Source organism: Paroedura picta, chromosome 2, assembly GCF_049243985.1.
Source record: "Paroedura picta isolate Pp20150507F chromosome 2, Ppicta_v3.0, whole genome shotgun sequence".
Lineage (NCBI taxonomy): Eukaryota > Metazoa > Chordata > Lepidosauria > Squamata > Gekkonidae > Paroedura > Paroedura picta.
In genome coordinates this window covers 158944245-158965251 of record NC_135370.1, presented here as the reverse complement: position 1 = coordinate 158965251, position 21007 = coordinate 158944245, and the positions used below count along the sequence as shown (strand labels likewise).

Here is a 21007-nt window from a genome sequence, read left to right as displayed (position 1 = left end):
CAGGAGCCAGTCTTCCAACACTCCTCCAGTATTTCTTGGGGGATGTTGTTTCAGGCTTCAACTAAAAGCCTGGTGGAATAGCTCCATCTTGCAGACCCTGCAGAACTGCTTTATGTAAGTTTCTGTTCACAGTTAGAAGTTGTATAAGCCAATCACAGGTTTATAACTGCACTGAAAACTAGATCCAACGGTGGCAACGGAGCCAGAGAAAGAAAGGTCTAGAAACAGGAAGCTGAGGCTGGTCGGCAAATGCGCAAAGAGGAAGACAGATCTGTCAGGGGCTGAAACAGAGCGAGAGACATACATGAGGGGAGCTGGTGAATGAAGAGGAGCACAAGACGAGTTTATCTTCTCTGCTGGGCCCTGTCTGGCTGCTGTTCTCTCCTCCTCAGCCTGAATAATAAATAAAACCCTAGCTGCTAAGCAACCTTCTAACTATTTTATATAAAGGTTTTAAAATATTGTACTAATATCCTGAGGTTAAGACAGTACTTCATGATACAATATTAGCTATTTTATTAATTCGTTGTCTTTTAACTTAGCGTAATCTGTGCCCTTCATTGAATTGCATTGTTCTCTTGTTATTTTTTATTTTTATAGTCACTCTCAAGGAAGAATTTTTTGCCAAAACATACTGCCCAGTAAATGTACATTCCTTTTTCATTTGCAATTTACTTCCTTTGTATAGTTCTCTATTGTTTGCATTCTAGTGTTTTATTTTGCTTTACCATGTTTGAGGAATTGAGAATGGAATGTAAGATTGCATCATTGATTATTCATTTATTATTAAATTTATATCCCGCCACTGCAGGTGACCGTTGCATGTATAACAGTGGCTAGGTTGGGTGTTGATTGATAGGGTGCTAGTTGACACAGCTGTCAAAGAGGGTAGAAAGCCTGGGGTGTAACATTTGTGACCCAGGCCTCCATAGATAAGGAGGAATCCAGAATCACACCCAGATTCTTAAAGGCTGCTGAAGTTGTTAATTGGACTCCATTAAAATTTGGGAATTAGCAGCCCATCTGGGACATGTCGGCTGGATACAACTTCTGTCTTGTCTGGATACAACTTCAGTCAACTCCATTTGAGCCAGTCTAAACATTTGGCCAGGAAAGCTGGGGGTGTAGAAGAAGAAGAGTTGGTTCTTATATACCACTTTTCTCTACTCAAAGGAATCTCAAAGTGGCTTGCAGTTGCCTTCCCTTTCCTCTCCCCACAACAGATGAGGTGAGTCTGAGAGGGTCACCAGATTAGAAGTCCACGCTCCTAGCCACTACATCAATCTGGCTCACTTGTAGACTGATGGCTGTCCATCAGCAGATATAACTAGGTATCATCAATGTATTGATGACACCCTAAGCTGAAACTCTGGATCAGTTGGGCTAGGGGACACATGTAGATATTAAACAACATTGGGGAGAGAATAGCTTCATCCAGGACCCCACATTCCAAGGTGTGCTACTGGGAGGGTCTCTCCCTTAGTGCCACCCTTTGCCCCTGACCCTGGAGGAAAGATTGTAGTCATTAAAGAGCACATTATCATAGGTCCAATTCAAGATTGACTTCTGAGTAAATGCTTGACTGAATATAAACAATGTGCGGAAATTAAATTAGACCAAATAATCAAATGTCTGTGATCCAGTGCATGAGTGCTTTGGACTGCAGAAGAAACTTTAGTAGTTTTTGGAAATGCTGATCCAAATGCATACAAATCTGGAAGACAAACTGATGGAGCAGATGATTTAAATTACAGTTCCTATTTTTGAAGTGTATATGTTTCCTGTACAATTATGCATGTTTTCTGGTTGCTATACCAATTAAAACTTACTGGTTTACAACCAAATGACCCTTTATGTATTTCTTGAGGATAATGCAAAATGTTTTGCTATGCAGCTCATATATATCTGCATAGAGAAGCAAGACATTTCTGTGTGGCTTTCTGTGTACTCGTGCAAGGCTAAGACTACAACTGTGTGATCACATAGTTGGAATTAAGTTTCATTAAACAAACTGGGACTTGCCTCTAAGTGAATATACATAATATCAGGCTACAGTTGTCCAGAACATTCTAGAAGGAAAGACAGTAGTTATTAGGCAAAGTAGCGTTTCTCTGCAAGATGGGAAAATACTGTTGCTATTTGACTATTTACATCAACTCATAATTTGATAGCAGAACATGTTGTAAATATTGGGTAATAAAGGTCATAAATAGATCACAAGAAGTCATAAGGGTTCCATGGATGAGTTTGGTAAACTTCATAGCTAAATGGGACAAAATTCTAGTCCAGCAGGATCTTAAGGACCAGTTTTGTTGACATGTTTGATTCTGTATAAGATGCTACTTGACTAGAATTTTGTTCTATAAATGCTACAGGCTGTGGCTATCTTCATGGCTAAGTGGTATTTGAACATCAGCTCCACAATTCTAATCCAATGTACTCAATCATGCCAGTTCCTATGCAAATGTAGAAAATAACGGTGTGTCGATTGGTGGGCATGGATGCAGAATACTGTATGGTATTTGGCCTCCATTTATGAATTATGGTGACTCTTGAAGAATCTTCACATTTTGACAGGCTAGTGCTGAAGTCACATACTGCAATTCAGTTGGAAAGCTGAATGTCAAGATTGACTATCTATTGTAATCCTGTTTTCTAGCTGCAAAACATGGCCTTCTGTGTTCCTATCTCGGGCGCTTGTTTGATTTATGAAAGAGATAATTTTTATGTGGATTAAGACATGCACTTCTTGGGCTCATTCAGTCCTTCATTTATTTCCCTTTATTTAGTGGAAATGGGAATGCCTCAGTTTTGGAGAAAGACACAGCAAAAGCTCTTTTCAAACTAGTAGAAAGTAAAGTGAATTAAAACATGTGATTCTGTTCTGCTCAACAACCCTATCTATATTGTAGACCCTCCATTGTTGGGGGAAGTTTATTTTAAAACTGTTTTTCAGAAGGCTGTTCTCCCTTTCCCTTTGCCATTTCATGTCTATTTACCCATATGGTTAAGCAACTATATGGCTTATTACCCTGGGGTGGGGTGACTCTTGATCATCATAAGATCCTTTTCTAGAAGATTTCTGAAAAAATAGTTGTGACAGTGTGTGGAAGCAAGAGAACAAAAACTTCTGCTTATCTTTCCTGAAAAAATATTTTACATTGTGGGTTTAATGAAGCTACATTGTTCATTTATGCTTTTAATAAAAGTTATTAGTACAAAAATAGATAAAGAATCACATCACCTCTACTTTTTAAAATTTCAATATTCTCTTAGACCACAAATATTAAAAGAATCAAATATTAAAGTATTAGCTGCAAATACTGTTGAATTCTGTGTATATGTACAGGAATTTGACAAGAGGAGTCAGTAGATTTAGAGAAATTCTAAGAGCTGTTGAAACAAGAACGACACAAAATCTACGAATGGTAAGTTCTTATGTCTACAATGAATTGCAACTAATTACAGATGTTAATTTATTTTGTAATTGGTTATAAACCAATTGTGCATTGTTGTCTTATTCCTGCATTAGAAGGAAAAAAATATTATGGAAAATTCAGTTGTCAGCAATATATTGTAATACAATATTAATAGTAAATAATTCAGAAAAGACTGTTATGTATTTTGCTAAGGGCACATTTGCCAGGACTTTTGTATTAATATCTATTGATATTTATGCTTATGAGCAAAATTTTAAGCAATATGATTAATGTTTCTAGTTCTCCAATCTTTTTTTGTACACTGTTAATGGAAAAATATTGTTTGATGTTAGACAATAGCAAGGCAATTAGCTGAAATCTTGCTAAGAGGCATGTGTGAACAAAGTTATTGGAACCCATTGGATGACCCTCCACATCAGTCTCCCCTGGACGATCCCCTCTGGAAAGGTGTGAACACCAAAAACTATGCACTTAGTAGAAGACCACGAGTATACTCAGGAGAAAAGTAAGTTTTCGCATTGATTTTTAACATAATTGGTTTGTGTGCTCTGTAATAGCTGGAATAATAAACAGTAGGTGCATATTCAACTGTATCGCTATGACAAGTCCAAAATGAAGGAAAAAATCCATTTTCTTGATGGGCCAAATGAAAAAAAAATTCCTGACAGTGAATGTTTCCACATTAGGAGACATACCTGCTTATCTCCATCAGTTGGATTCTCATTTGGCTAGGAGGGCCTTCCTTCTTGCCAGAATCAACTCCTTTCCTTCAAGCATGTCCTGGGGAAGATTCCATCAGATTCTCGCCTTCAAAAGACTCGTCTGCATGGTTGTAAAGTCCCAGACACTCTAACACATATTGTTTTGAAGTGTCCAGTCTTCTCTCCCTAACGAACTTCAATCCATTCATATTTGATGGATTTAAATTCCAATGTCAATTCCATATCCCTCATCATCAAATTAATGCTTTCAGAAAAGGATCCCATTAAACTTGCCAGGGTAATCGATGCCCTTGGAAGCACGTTCCAAATAAATTACTTATGTTTGCTAGTGTGGGAATGTAGTCTTGTCTAATCCATTTTGTTTCATTAGATTATGATTGTGTATGCCAATAAAGGTTTTCTGAGTCTGAGAGTCTTTGTCAGGAAAAACAGTTAGGAAAGGAGAAGAAAGTAGTCTCTTGTTCCGAAAAGCTCCAAAAAGCTCTGTAGCTGGCCTGTACATATGCAGACCATGTGCGGAATTGATCCGATAATCACATAGTGCTGCTTTACAACCCTTACAGTGTCTGACTGTTGTCTGAATTATTATTCCCATAGTTTCCTGTTGAGCCACACATATTTAGATATCCATATGGATAATATGCCTGAGTTGTAAAGGGATGCTTTAAGTGGGCTGCACTGTCTTGGCGTCAACAAAGAAAGACCATGAATGATGGTGGTCTTACATGCCTATGAATTCCCTTTCCTTCTCGAGAGTTTCTAACGATCAGAAGTGACCCCTCTTGAATTTACTACCTGTTTGTTGTTAGGGGATAGTGTGGATCTCCTGCAAAGTGTTGTAATTTGCAGGCCTGTTTTCCCTTGGAAGTTTGCCCAAAAAATCTTTCAGAAGTATGTTTCGGCTTTAGGGACCAGAGTTCAAAATGGCCTTCCAAGTGTTAGGGAGAATTTTGTGCACTTCCAATACTATAACATAATGCCATGTCACAGCTTTAATTAGAAGCGTCTCACAATTGTTGAATTAGGTGGGATAAAACAATGAAATTTTCAACCGTTGTAGGAAAGTGTTTAAACTAAAAAGAAGCTAGGCTGTAACTGTAGTTCACTTAAAATGGTTTAATAATAGTAAGAGAGCAGTGAAAACGATGATGCTGGTCCCACTTTCTCATTAGCCGTGAAGAAAACGTGGAAGTGTGTATTAAAATATTGCATGAGAATAAACAGAAAAATCATTACAGAAATCAATCTTAAATTAGTGTCTGCTCTCATAGCTTTAATAATTTAGGTCATTTTGAGTGGTATGGAAATTTCAAAACACACAGGAGAGATGGTTTTAAATATCTCCCCTACCTTTGGGCTATAAGATTTCTTTTTGGTACATTTAAGTGCACCTGCAGCTCTAGTGAATTTGCTTTCCTTTGTTTTCATTTCATACTGTGGACATAGTGTTCCACTCGATTTTTTGATGTAATGAATTATACATAGGATAGAATATTGAACCACCAAGAAAGAAATTGTTCTAGGTATCGCCCAAAATGCTATAGTTTTACCACAGCATTTCTGGCAATTGCTAAAGAGGCAGGGTGTCATTTCTTGGTTTTGCCAGAAGTACCATATCTACAATGGCAGTTTCCCCCTTTTTCTTGGTCCTGCTAGCCTCTAGAGAACAGGAAATATCTTGTTCTGGGCAGACACATGGCGATCCTGTGATTTGTTTGGAGGAGAAATTACTTTGCATGTATCAAAGAGTATGCAGTCTCTCCATTCATATAACTTGGGACAATTTTATTTAGATACTGCCAAAAACATTGATTTTGTCTACTGAAGGTAGTGGACCTTTAGGCAGTCCAGATGTTATATTCCCTGAGCCCTTTGGCCTTCCCTAAATTTCCATTGCACAAGGCCCCAGAGTTTGAGCCCACTGGAGCTTAATTCCTCTTTAGTTTGACAGATTGGAGTGGGGGGAAAAGGAGACTGAGAGTGGTTATTCCCTAGCGAGTAAAAGGCATTCTGTATGTACTCAGAGGTATACCCACTTTCACTCAAGCAGATTATAGCAAAAAACAATTAAACCCAGATAGTAGGCTGTGTGAGACTAGATGCCCCCCCCCCCCGGTTGCTGCTTCTCCTGGCTTTACCTACTTCTAATTTCCCATGCAAACAGAGGAGGCAAGCCCTAGGCTATATAAATCATACTCCAGTTTACTGCTCAATATTCTCACACTATTGTGTACATTGAAGAAGAAAGAAACAAATAATTTAAAAAGCAAAGGGCTCAGGGAGAAAAGAGAGTCAAAGAGACTGCACGCATTCAGGAAAGAGTTCATTTATTTGGCTCCAGCTGCTTTATCCCCCCCCCCCAGCATTCTTTTCTAGCCAATGGAGGGGGTAACCTGCTTTTCCCTTTTCCACAAAAAGGGATGGAGACCTTTTTTGGGGGGGGAGGGATGAAAGTAGAGCATGACACATTTCTGGGAGGAGTTGCCCCCACATCTTCCCTGGCTACAGGCCTGTCAGTAATGTGGGAAGGGTGAAAAAACATATATTCTATAGGAGCAGTCCCATTTGTTCCAGCCTGCTTTCCACATCCACAGTGATGCTGAAGGCGCACATAGGCTGGCATGTGACACATTCTTGAAAAGAGGGGGGGGAATACAGAGAGACGCAACATGAAACCATATGAAATCTGTTATATGGACAAAATCTGTAATATATGTTGTGATCCAAATGTGGTCTCATGAAAATCCAGGAAACTTTTAAAATCATAGAGTTGGAAGGGGCCATACAGGCCATCTAGTGCAACCCCCTGCTCAATGCAGGATCAGCCCTAAGCATCCAGGATAAGGATCTGTCCAGCCGCTACATAAAGATGGCCAGTGAGATGCTCACTTTTCAGGCCATTGAATGTGTTCTGTGGTTGCTATCCAAGCAACAACATGGGAAACAAGAGCTTTTGTGGTTGTGCTCACTGGGCCACTTTTATAGCTGTCAAAGCAGCCAACAACTCGTTCTTCTTAACCATTTTTTAATCCAGATTACTGCCGTGTTAGTGTGGGGGACCCTTGCAACCATCTTTTCAAAATAACCTTAGTCTTGTAATTTGATTTGCTGTGGCAAGAATCAAAATAGGAACAGTTGCTATTATATACCTACCAATGTACTGTGTGTTTGTAAATTATTATTAGTGCTGAATGCAGCAGAATGGTTAAATATGGTGTGTTAAAAAAAATCTTGAGCTTTATTTATAAGGTAATAAATACTCAATTTTTAACAGCATTTTCTGTCCTCAAGAAAATACTGAAGAAGCTCTTTTGCTGCTGCTGATCAGTGAATCTATGGTAAGCAAGTCAGATTTCTTTAAAATTAATTTCATTTAACTTGCATTTGCATTATTTCCATCCTGTGTTTCATGTTTTTGCTACTTTTATTATGGAAAATCTGTGTTAACCTTTTCCTCTCATACTGGTTCCTTGATAAAAATAAGCCATCAAGCTGCTATTAGTTGGGGGTGGGGGAGACACAGCTACAGCAAGGGTGTCTGTCTTTCTTTCTTTCCCCCCTTTGAGTCTAATTGCAGATCAGCCATAGTGGGTTTCTGTTGGGGAAACGATGGGGGTGAAGGAAGAGTTAACCCCTCCACATCCCATCAGAGGATCACTGATTCATATTACAGCTTTATTTTCCCATACCTTAAAAGCATTGCAGGAGACCTGCTTAGGTAGTTTGACCCTATGTGTGTGTGAGATCAAGTTATAGCCAACTTACATTGACCACTGTAGGGTTTTCAAGGCAAATGATGAACAGAGTGTTTTACCATTGTCTACCTCTGTGTATAAATCCCGGGCTTCCTGGGTGGCTCTTAATATTAGGGTTGTGCTGTATAAAATGGTTTGCCAAGGTAGTTGGATAGATGATCAGGGACTATGGTCTATACCAGGGGTAGTCAACCTGTGGTCCTCCAAATGTTCATGGACTACAATTCCCATGAGCCCCTGCCAGCAAATGCTGGCAGGGGCTCATGGGAATTGTAGTCCATGAACATCTGGAGGACCACAGGTTGACTACCCCTGGTCTATACTACTGTGTACAGGTTCCTGAAAGTAGGAACTTAGTATGTAATTTTTTTGACACCGCTTAATGTATCACATTAGTAGTTATGCTATCTTTCAGGTCCATCTTTTAGATTTCTGGTTGGTTCTGGACTTAAACAGTTCTATTGCATTGCCAGCGTGGTTGCGAGAGCCAACGTGGTGTAGTGGTTAAAAGTGGCGGCCTCTAATCTGGAGAACCAGATTTGATTCCCCACTCCTCGTCCACATGTAGCCAGCTGCGTGACCTTGGACTAGTCACCATTCTCTCAGAGCTCTCTCAGCCTCACTTACCTCACAGGGTGCCTGTTGTGGAGAGAGGAAGTGTAGGTGGTTGTAAGCCCCTTTGAGATTCCTTTGGGTAGTAGGAAGTGGGGTACAAAGAACCACTTCTTCACCTCAGCCCTCTAGTGCAGGGGTAGTCAACCTATGGTCCTCCAGATGTCCATGGACTACAATTCCCATGAGCCAGCAAACCTCTGGAGGACCACAGGTTGACTACCCCTGCTCTAGTGAATGTCCCATTTTGTTGACTGTATTGACTTACTCTATGTAATCTGCTTTGAGTCCCTGTGGGAAAGGTGAACTGTAAATAATGTAAATTTTATGGGGTTTTATTGTCGGATTATTTGTTGTTACTCGCTGTGAGCCGGTCTCTGAGAGTGGCGGGTTATAAATCCAAAAAATAAATAAAAATAAATAAAAAGTTTAAAGTCCTGTCTGCTGCATCTAAGTGTCTGAAATATTTTTAAAGGTTTATCTTTCTGGATATTGCTTCAGCTGGGGCAATTCTTATCTGTTACGTATCTGTAGCCACCTCTAAGACTCTCAAGAGTTTTGTCTCTATTTCACTTAGGACCTTCATGTGTGATCATTGGGATGGCCCCGATATTTTTCATGGGATGGTAGGTATGTGCAGCCAGTATGCTGCCTACCTGCCACTACCATGCTGCATGTTTCTCTTTGCTGTGCCTAGATTGGCTCCTTATCAGGTCTCGTGGAAGGCCACCACCTTGAGAGTGGCACAAAAGAATTAAAATAAGTCACTTGCATCGACTCGTGGGCATGTATTGTATCATGCTGAGCACATTTAAAATAATAAATACTGCTGCCTATGTTTCCTATGGTGTTTGCAGATACATGAGCGGATGCGTGTTAATTGCCTAAATATCCAGTCTAGAAAGGAAGTGCTGATGCAAATAGATTATATTCTTGGTCTGTGATGCTCTGCTTTCAAGGGTGGATGTGTGTGGCTAAGCTCATGGAAAGTAGAAACCTTAGCTTCCTACGTACCATCGTGAAAATCCATCTTTCGTATCCTGCCCTCCAGCGGTGTCCGATTACCCCGGTTTTGTTTATGCAAACCATTAGATGTTTTTAGAGCCTTAAATAGCTATATGAGATCGAAAGTCTGTTCTTCTCTCTGAATTGGAGATAAAACTCCTAACTAATGTACATCTAAGACTGCAGAACGAAAAGAGTTCAAAGTAATTTGTCTTCACAAATTCTCTATTTGGCACAGACACAGGGACAGCATACATGCGGCTGTTCTTCTTGTGGAGAAAGGCTATTCATCGTCCTTCCATTCATATTAGTCTCCGATTTTAGTCATGTAGGATGATTGATTTTGAGATGCAGCAGTTCTTAAGAAAAGCAGTCCCATCAATTCAGCAAGGAAGCTTTGGACTTGCTGTGCCATTCCTGAGACCAAAAAGCATGGGTTGTTTTTTTAAAAATCTGTACTCATCTTTTTATCTATAAGCAAAAGCCATGGAATACCTTGTAGTAGTAGTAGTAGTAGTAGTAGTAGTAGTAGTAGCAGGAGGAGGAAGAGGAAGAGGAAGAGGAAGACGAGTTGGTTTTTATTTGCCGCTTTTATCTACCTGAAGGAGTCTCAAAGTGGCTTACATTCACCTTCCCTTTCCTCTCCCTACAAAAGACACCCTGTGAGGTGGGTGAGGCTGAGAGAGCCCTCATATCACTGATCGGTCAGAAGAGCTTTATCAGTGCTGTGGAGAGCCCAAGGTCACCCAGCTGGCTGCATGTGGGGGAGTGCAGAATCAAACCCAGCTCGCCAGATTAGAAGTCCGCACGCCTAACTATTACACCAAACTGGCTTAGGGAATACCTTTCATCTTCCCCAAAAGGCCAAAACTGTAACATGATACTGACTCCACTCATTACCATTCTATTCAAATCTGCTGGGCATTCTTCACAGAATTCTGCCATGAGGCCTTAACATCAGGCTCTGACACATCTTTTCCCCTTCCTTCCCTTCAAAATATCCAGCCTATTGAAAAGATCTGGAGAACTCAGAACCTTGCACACTATTGAATGTTATCTGTGTTGGTCCCAATAAACAGGATCACATGGCTTCCATTCTTGGATTTTGCTACCTCTGGCTACTTTAGAAATACTCAAGCTCCTCCTTTGTTTGTCCTTATTTTTGGTGTTATTTTCCAGGCTAATCGTGATGCTGTATTGAGCAGAATACCAGAACACAGAAACGATCGAATCATCAGTTTGCAGAGTGCATCTGTAGTCTACGATTTGCTTACCATTGCCCTGGGAAGAAGAGGTCAATATGAAATGTTGTCAGAGGTAGGGCTGGAAAACTAACCCAGGATCTGAACTCACCTGTGTGACAATCTTTAACAGGTGTTGCAATGATGTAGAGTAGGGATTCCCAGCCAGGGGTCCGTGGACCTCCAGCGGTTTGTGGGAGTTCTGGAGGGGGTCCTCAATCTTTCCCCTTCTGCCTTAATGAACTTGGTCACAAGTAAGGAACCGGTGCCTCTGTCCAGAGGGCTTCGTGGATAGACCATAGATGTAAAAATCAAAGGGGAGTAGTTGGTTGTGGCACCCTATGAGTGGTTCAGGCTGTCTTCTCAGCTTCTGCCCTTTTTTCCGGGGGGCAGGAGGTGGAGCCAACATAGTAGTAGTAAAGGCGGAGAGAGAGAGTGAAAGGAGGATGAAGGATGCAGGTGGTTAAGTCACTTCCTTTGGCATGGCAGCGAGGCATGACCAGCTGACATCACTTCCGGGGGTCCTCGAAGCCTGAAAATTTATATCAGGGGCTCCTCTGTGGTCAAAATGTTGAAGAAGGCTGATGTAGAGAATTCATCAGTTCAGTATTGCATGGCACAATCTCGGTGACACTTTCATGGGCATAGTAGAGTTTTTTTTCCCCAATGGCTTCTAACTATCAGTTTCACAGGTGATTGTTCTTGCATGTAGGGAACATCAAGAGTTCTTGAAGCTAAGAGTCTAAATACCTTCTGCTAATGTACGGCTTACATGCAGTTTGATGTTACTATTTGTTGAGTACCAGATCCCTGTGCTGGATATGCAAATGATTCGACTTAGGTTTTGAGGGGAGATGTCATGATGAACAGGGAGAGGTTGCTGAAGGAGAAATAATGCACGTGTGCAGCATTTCAGTTTGGAAACCTGAATGTCGGATGACAAGATGGTGCTTGAGCAACACAGAGGTCCACAACTTGGTGATAAAACTCTTGTGCAAATTCTCAAGCAAATTGTAGTGAGAAGCTGAGAGATATTTACAGAGCAAGCCTAAGCAGAGTTACACCTTCTAAGTCCATTGAACGAATTGGGCTTCCAATGGTGTAACTCTGCTTATTAACCATGGTACTTAGTAGGCTTTTTGCGCTTCATTGCTACAATGAGTCATCGTATATCTGACCTTTTATTTTATGAACATCACCATAGTGATTCAAAGCCTAGGTGAGAAATCATCATCACTGCTGCGGTACAGAAAAACAACTTGAATGTTTTGCATTGTGTTCCTGAAATTCAGTAGATCCTGTGTCCCTAGTAAGCTTGTATAGAATGACAGGATTCAGTGTTTGAAGCAACACAGGTCTGTTATTTTGACAACTGTTGGTTTCTACCAAGTAACTCTAAGCCTTTCATAAGAGTCTGTCGAACGGTAATTGTTTTGGTGCATCAAATGGTCCGATTCCATGACATCACCAAATATAATTAAAATAATATTTCTTGTTATTTTTTTCTCAAAAGCTAAGTATAATGCTCTTCTTATGCTGCTGTTACTTTCATTTTTCTCTAACCTCCTCACTAATTTCTTTACTATTTTCATTTATTTTTGAATTCTGATAGTAACATACCGATATGAGATTTTACTCGTATCTTTATTTAAGAAATCCATATCCTGTCTTTCTGCCAGAAAGGCAACCAAGTGTGGCTTACAAATTTTAAATACTTGACAAACAGTACATTGATAGATGAAATTCTAACAAAGCAGCCAAAAAAAAACATCCATGAGATTAAAATTGAAACAATGTTATAAATCCCCAAGTTCTGTTTTGAAAAAGTCCCAAATAATTCCATAGTAGTAAAACCAACTCCTTGGCCACTGTGAAACCAAGATTAAAATCCAAAATATTAACAATAAGATTAAAACCAGAACCATCAACAAGTATAGTTCCATCTCCTGGAAGATAAGCTTCAAGTTTTACTATAAGCCCTTGAGAAACCCTCTGGTTTTACTGCTCTCTGGATAGCCAGCACTAAAGAAGGCCAACATGCTCCCCTTTTGAAGCAAGGCATTCTAGAACCTGGGGGCTACCACAGAAAAAGCCCTGCCTCACCTTTATACCAGTTTTACTTCAAAGAGAGCTGGCCTATGAATTGGGGCAGCAATGGACAATCTAAAAATCATAGACAGGTTCATATGGGCAAAATTGGTCCTTCAAGAATGGTTGCAGCTTTAAATCAGCACAGTAAATTGGGCTCAGAAACCGATAGCCAATGCAGGTGATGCAGCTTGGAGGGAAGGGCTCATCTTAGCAAATTCCAGTTAACCACTTAGTTGCTAACTGAGCAACAAATGAAATTTCTAAACCTCCTTCAAAGGCTCACCCCTACAAAGAACAAGTTACAGTAATCCAACCTAGATGTTACCAATGTATGTGTAAACATGAATATTATGATGTATGAATGCAATGAAATGGTCACGTTTTTTAAAAGCAAGATAAACAGTCATGTACAATAACAAGCTCCAGACCTTAGGTTGACATGTGCATGCCCTGGAAACTGATGTAGCCATTCATTTCTGCAGTTGCCTTTAAAATGATTACTCTGTACCTTTTGAAAATTGATATATTTGTGATTTTATTTTAGTGCTTGGAAAGAGCCATGAAGTTTGCCTTCGAAGAATTCCATCTTTGGTATCAGTTTGCACTATCCTTAATGGCAGCAGGAAAAGTAGGTTTCATTGCAAATATTGTTTTGTTGAATGCTGATATTGTAGGCTACAGTAATGCACACGTGGCGTCAATGGAATCCCAGTTTCTGTAACTGCATGCAAATACCATGGTCTTCTATCAGCACTGTCACGCCCACATTTGTGCAAATCTGCATACAATTTCCTTCTGTTCGGTATTCAGTTAAACACTCTAGAATCTCTATAGAATAAACGTTAATCATTTTTATTCATTTCAAACAAAGAGTGGCTTAGAAGTCTCTTGACAATAACCTGCTAAAGTGAATCCCTGGCTGCGCTGTATTTTTATCCATGTTTCTTAGCTCAGCTGCACATTCCTTTCTGTATCTGTTTTTAAACAAGGTTTCTTCCTTGAGCCTCTGAAGAAGAGAAGGGACTTTTAACTATCTCTTCTTATGCCTTCTTCTGGAAAAAAATAACCCTGTCCTGATTTTACCCATGTTTCCCTTTTGCATTTATCTGTAATGCTTTAGGCTGATCCTGCATGGAGCAGGGGGTTAGACTCGATGGCTTCTATGGGCCCTTAAAACTCTGTGTTTCTCCTGCTGCTGTAGAAAAATGCAGGTATCTGTAAGCTTTCCTCAGTGCAAGCAGAAGCATCTCAGTGCTGGCTTGTCCCTGCAAGAGTTAGTTTCCCTTCCTCCCTACACAATTTTCCTCCTTGATCAAACTATCCTAGAGGCTGCATTTGCAAAAGAAAAGCTGTTTAAAAACAGACATGGAGAGAGTAACATGTAAGTGGAGTTATACTCTTCTGAAATGTAATTGAGCAAAGGTTGTCATGGCCACCAGCGAAAGGGGGAAGGGGTGGCGATGACAAAATGCTGATGGTGCAACTTCATCGCCCTTGAAACTTAGAAATGACGTCACTGTATCGGCAGGATGGTCTAGGATCCTACCTAAACCCTCTGCCATTGCAATAACAACATTTCCAGGCTTTCACTGGAAGGGATGATAGCTCAGTGTCCCCTATTATCCCCCCCCCCTCGGTGCCCCGCTGACTGGGGGTGGGGATAGTAGGAGGTGTCCCTCCTTAGCAGGAGATCTAGCAAGGCTAATTGAAGCCCAGTCTCTTCAGATTTTTATTCAGCAGGCCTTGTCAGTGCCAGTCTCTCTCTTTTTTTAATGGTGGAAAGATCTATGAAGAAGTCTTCATTGATGTCTCCGTTTGTTATCTTTGCCTAACTGAGAACAACTTTGAAGCTACTCAAAGGAAAGATAGCAGAGAGCAAAAGCTGGGGAAACAGGGTTTTTAATCAAGGGAGCAGCACTAATCTATTCTGCCTCTTGCTTCTACGTGATACAATATTTAACTGCAGTTGCCCTCTGAGCAATTTTCCTGCTCTTCCTTTGTCTCTTGAGGACAGTTCTGAGGCCTTGTAAATAGTCCTTATTCATTTGCAGGAGGCGATGGTGGTGGAAAGGGTTGCCAAGTCACAGTTGACTTGCCTTAAAAACCCTGCTGGGTTGCTGTATTTTTACTGCCATGTTTTTTTTTGTGCTATGCTTTGTTAATTTTATTATGGGTTTTTTGTTTTGTTTTATGGGGGTTTATTGTGTAACCCGCCATGAGCCGGCTTGCTGAGAGTGGTGGGGAATAAGTTCAACGGATGGATGGATGGATGGATGGATGGATGGATGGATGGATGGATGGATGGATGGATGGATGGGGTGGGTGGATGGATGGATGGATGGATGGATGGATGGATGGAGGTGGTTTGTCGTTGCCTGCCTCTTTGTGGCAGCCATGGACTTCATTGGTAGTCTCCCATCTCAGTAGTAACCAGGGCTAACCCTGCTTAGCTTCTGAGATTAGGTAAACCTGGGCCATCCAGCTTAGGGTGCAGTGGATGCTGCATTCGCTTAAGCTATCAGATGCATAGCTGTTGATGCTGGAATTAAATTTATAGTAACAAAAGAGCAGGGAATTAAATTGATGGCATGATTTCAAACCTGTTGAGCACCTTGCAAGAAGAAGAAGAGATAGTTCTTATATAGTTCTTTGCAAGGGCTTGATAGTGCATGTCTTACTACGTTGTCTAATGCCGACTCATGTTTTTCGTGCAGTCTGCTCGAGCTGTGAAAGTCTTGAAAGAGTGCATACGTTTGAAACCAGATGATGCCACGATCCCGCTCCTGGCTGCCAAATTATGCATGGGATCCCTTCATTGGGTAGGTTTTTCAGTTAGCTCTCTATCTTGAGTCAAGGAAAGAAAAAAAGAGTGTTTCCAAGGTGCAAGCGCACTGTTTTGCAAGTCAACATTATTTGTATTGCGTGATGAGCGATTGCTTGTGCAAAAAATGTGACATTTCTCGGAATGCGTTAGATTGAAAGGAATATGCTTTTGAACGGGAACACTTCCTTGAGTATGCCCCCCCACACTTTCATATTCTGTTCTGGGTTTTTCAGCACATGCACAGAATGTAGGTGGGAAGGGATCCATGTGCAATTGTTGCGTTTGAGCAGTTGGGCACGGGCCAGTTTTAAATGGATCCAGTTTAGCTCTTGCCATTTTGTTCTTTGCCACCTTCCTGAACTCTCTAAGTAGCTGTCCTTACACAGACTTGTAAAAGTTAACGTCTGTTGGAAAGAGTTTGCAGGTCAGGTAAGACCTCTCATTGCAAGCAGGAGTGGCACTGGATAGGCACCTTGGGCATTATGGGAACTGTAGTTCTCATGCTTCCTAGGATCCCTGCCCTGCTGCCGCTTCTCTCTATCCCAAGGTTCCCTTGACATTCCCTGGCCCTTTGACAAGTTTGGAGGCTGGGAAGTGGGGGAGTGAGAAATGCTAACAACAGCAGGCAGTACTATGGAGGCTAAATCTGCTACTGACAGTGGGATTTAACGGCTTAGTCAGTTCCGAAGGGTTTTGATTTAGCTTCCTGCTGTTGTCCATGAAATTAACCTGACACATCAACATGGTATAGTGGTTAAGAGCTCTGACTTTAAATCTGGAGAGCTGGGTTTGATTCCCTATTCCACCTCCACATGCAACTAGCTGGGTGACCTTGAGCTAGTCACAGTTCTGACAGAGCTGTTCTCATAGAGCAGTCTCTCTCAGAGGTCTCTCAGCCTCACCTGCCTCACAGGTTGTCTGTTGTGGGGAGAAGAAGGGAAGGCGATTATAAGCCACTTTGAGACTCTTTCAGGTAGTGAAAAGTGGGGTCTAAAAACCAACTGGCTGCCTCTGCCCAGAGGGCTTCGTGGATAGACCATGGGTGTAAAAATCAATGGGGAATAGTTGGTTGTGGCACACTATGAGTGGTTCAGGCTGTCTTCTCAGCCTCTGCCCTTTTTTCCCGGGTGCAGGAGGTGGAGTGGCATTGGATAGGCACCTTGAGCATTATGGGAACTGTAGTTCTGATGCTTCCCTGAGATTTGGGGAAAAGAAAGTGCCTGCCATTGCTGTTGGTTTTTTTCATTCCGCTGTTTCTTTTGCTTTTAGTTAGAAGAAGCAGAAAGATTTGCCAGGATGGTGGTCGATGTGGGGGAGAAAACGTCAGAGTTCAAAGCCAAAGGTTACTTAGCCTTGGGATTGACTTACAGCTTACAGGCTACGGATGGTATGCATATCACAGTTTCCTTTTTATAGGGTAAAGTTTCAATAACACGCAGAACCTAGAAAAATGATGAGTTTTGTGTGTGATTTCTTCCATGCCTCCCCCCCATAAGGGTTTCATGTTAACTTTTGTGGTCTTTGTTCAAATATCACTAATTGAAACCCTGTTTTTTAGCTTCCTTGCGAGGGATGCAAGAGGTCCTACAGAGGAAGGCTCTTCTTGCATTTCAGAGGTAAGTGTCCCTTCTCATTCAGTTGTTGATCATTTTTTTAAAAAAACCTTACATGTGCTTTTAAAAAGGAGATATTTATAAATTTTTATACAATGTGGATCTTTTTTTCTTTAACCTCTGGGCTGTTTTCATGAGAACAGAGCTGACTGGGTTAACATTTGCTTCATGAAGGAAGGCTGGCAAATCCAGTCTGATTCCAAGGGATTTCCTCTTATTTCATTATTAAAATAGAGCAGTTGTCAACAAACAGAGAACAATTAATGGTTTGACTGCACATTTTCTTCTAAAAGAGACCGCAGCTCTGAACAACACTCTGAAAGCTGCTAGAGGACATTGGTAGAGCTCTGTTGCTGTCACACCGATTTGCCACATTTGAAACCAATTTCAGGCATTCTCCATCTTAAAGCACTGGGACGTCACAATGTCTGATGCGTGGCTCATGAATTTTCACAGAGACTAATCCTGGACACTGGAATAGGGTATTGACTTATTCCATTTACAGCCCCACTTTCTTTCATCACGGAACGCAATGGGACATGCATAGGTTCTCTGGAGGTTTTCTATCTTTGCTCTGACCTCTGATTCTTGCTTGGCTTCGATGAGGCTGCTGTGTCATGTGTCTTCAGGCCAGTAGAGTTATGGTTTGGGTCCTGAAGCTTGGCCTAATAGCTTCTTCAAGACTGAGGAACATCCTCTTTCGGAGGGGTGGGGGTGGGTGAAGCAGTCTCACAAGTTGGGAGGGCGCCACCTCTAGGTTGAAGCCAGCATCGTCATTTGGAGCAGCAAGAAGTGGGGGGGCTTCTCTCCTAGTTCTTATCCCTCCCCTATTTGGTTAGCTGCTTTAACAGCCTACTCAACTGCCGCCTCCCTTAAAGGGAGGAAGAGGAGAGACCTACTAGGCCGAACAAGCCAATAGGAACAAGCTCACAACTAGCGTCATTAATATTGTCTTATTTAATATTTTAACTGTTATTTTAATGATTTATATACAAAGAGCCTCTTGTGGCACAGGGTGGTAAGGCAGCAGAAATGCTATATGAAGCTGTCTGCCCATGAGGCTGGGAGTCCAATCCCAGCAGCCGACTCAAGGTTGACTCAGCCATCCATCCTTCCAAGGTTGGTAAAATGAGTACCCAGCTTGCTGGGAGGTAAACGGTAATGACTGGGGAAGGCACTGGCAAACCACCCTGTATTGAGTCTGCCATGAAAACGCTAGAGGGTATCACCCCAAGGGTCAGACATGACCCGGTGCTTGCACAGGGGATACCTTTACCTTTACCTTATTTATATACAAATGTTGTGAACCGCCCCAAGATGCCAGATGCAATAGGGGTGATCTAGAAATGTATCTTTAGACAACGGAGTAGACTTGGGGGTTGTTGTTTTCCTTTGGCTTTACCTTGTAATGTGTTAATTATTACAGTAAGTTGCCTTGATCCAAGAGGAGTCGTGAGGTATAAATATTTTACTTAGCAGGAGACTTTCTGGGTTTGCTCTTACTAGAGCATGCAGAATGTTTTATTTATTTATTTATTTTTTATTCAATCAAAATTCTCCCTCACACACACACTTTAGGGTAAGTTCTGCATCACTTCCCACTTTCTGCAGATCATAAAGCCAGAAAATGCATGGCACACTTGTCCAATGTGTGTCTCTGCTTTCTTTCATGCTCCTCTCCCCCACAATGGCCCTTGCACTTGGCCACTTTTTCTTCCTGTCCTTAGGCCGTGTGAGAGCCCCAGAAGTGGCTCTGATGGACCCTCCCTTTCTCCTTTTAGCCATGTAATGTATGCCCGTCTCTTCGTTTTTTTATAGCTCCTCTTGGTGCAACTTTGGTGTCCATTTTTCTCTTGGGCTAGGCAAGGCTTTGGCAGCCTATCTCTTACACAAATGGCCACCTAAGTAACCCTTGATTCGCTGTCTTCAACAATTGCTGTCTTGTTGCTCCTCACTCATGGGCCAGCGATGCCTGTCTACTTCCCAACCTTACTTGCTAACTTTTTCCACAGTTTTCTGTCTGTGTTAGACCACTCTCAACTAAGGCTGTAATTAGATTCCCCGGTGGTGGGCACAGAGATCAGCTCCAGTGGCCTAGTTCCTGTACAGATTGCTGCCAAAGGACACTCTGTCTTCTGCAAAAGCTTCCCCAAACATGTTAGCACCCTTTCTTCCCACCTTCATATGGCAACGGGGTTGGCTCCAGCCATCAAAAACAGCCTTATCTGTTTTGCTGCGCAAATAATTCTAGCTGCTGTCTGTCACTATGTATTTGAATACCTCTACCAGAAGTTTTGGCAATTTGTTAGGCAGTATATTCTTAGCTTCCACAGGAAATTTTAATATGTTTTGCATCTTCCCATGTGTTTATTATTCTTTTTTTGTTGCTTTTTTACAAGCCCGCCACATATGAAAAAAGGTCCCATTTTCTTTTGTATTTTTTCCCTGTTTTTCAATGTCTCTTGCGGTTATATACCATTCTGTACCAGTTTTCTTTTACTGCCTGGCTGGCTGTAAACTTGATTTCTTTTAATCATAAATGTTAGAATCATAGAAACATAGAGTTGGAAGGGATCTCCAGGGTCATCTAGTCCAACCCCCTGCAGAATGCAGGATACTCACAGCTACAGTGTTCCCATTGAGGCATAGATATCTGCTCTCTAAAATTCTGCATCCATTTAATCATACATTTTGATCATCTTCTGTTTTTGTAGTAAATGATCTTTTTGTTTCATAATCAAACTCAGTTGCATCCCTTAGAACTCTACCTTCTGTATTTCATTTTGAAACTGATAAAACATCAATTGTTGAATATTTATTCCTTCATCTTTGATATCTTGCCAAGACTTGATTTTCTCCAGAACATTTACCATATTACCATATGTTTAAAAAAATAATTTATTTCTCATATATTTATCATAATAAGCTTCTATTGGGGACATAAGCAAAATTTGAAGGGCTCGGTTAATTCGGTTGTGTAAACCAAATTCTCAAAAGTTCATCTTAGATTGTATGGCTTCTTTCTTGTGTTATAATAATTTAGTTTGATGTCTTAATTCATACATAATTGTGTAAGCCTTCTTCCAGATCTGCTTATTCAAGTGCTACTATCCTTTGTCTTGGGTTTTTAAACCAATCTGCAGTCCAGACTAGACTTGCCACTTGGTAATATAGTTTTATATTTGGGACTGCTAATCCTCCTCTCCTTTACTCATCTCGCAATATTTTAAAGTTATTCCATATAAATGTGTTTATCTGTTTCAATATTCTTTCTTCTAGATGTATAGATAACATTTGAAATAAAAAAAATAGTTTTGGCAGTGCATTCCTGTTGATTGCAGAGATTCTTTCCAGCCACGAGATTTTTAGTTTTTTCTCTAAATAAATCTGCATTTATCAGTTTCTAGATCTTCTGGTAATTGTTTCTGAAGAGATTGCAATTTTGCCCATTCATATTTATTCCCAAATATTTGATGAGATTCATGGTTACTGTACATTCGGTTTTGTTTATAGCATCTTCTTGTTGCTTTAAAATTTTTGTTATCATTTTTGTTGTTGATTTTGTATCTTGATAATTGCGAACTTAAATGGACTCCGGGAGATGGTAGAGGACAGGAAGATCTGGAGGATCATTGTCCATGGGGTCGCGATGGGTCGGACATGACTTCACACCTAACAACAACAAATCTTGAAAATGAGCCAAA

General features: G+C 41.0%; 1 protein-coding gene across 5 annotated transcripts in view; it reads left to right on the top strand.

Annotated features, from left to right (window-relative positions):
• Window positions 1-21007, top strand: part of TTC7B (tetratricopeptide repeat domain 7B) — a 149513-nt gene that overhangs the window by 49583 nt on the left and 78923 nt on the right. For all 5 annotated transcript variants that reach the window (XM_077323483.1, XM_077323479.1, XM_077323480.1 and 2 more), the window contains 8 exons: window positions 3350-3428; window positions 3773-3945; window positions 7437-7500; window positions 10714-10851; window positions 13411-13494; window positions 15581-15685; window positions 16960-17077; window positions 17249-17306. In XM_077323483.1, the coding sequence (XP_077179598.1) occupies window positions 3350-3428; window positions 3773-3945; window positions 7437-7500; window positions 10714-10851; window positions 13411-13494; window positions 15581-15685; window positions 16960-17077; window positions 17249-17306 (819 nt within the window). The remainder of the gene's footprint in view (window positions 1-3349; window positions 3429-3772; window positions 3946-7436; window positions 7501-10713; window positions 10852-13410; window positions 13495-15580; window positions 15686-16959; window positions 17078-17248; window positions 17307-21007) is intronic.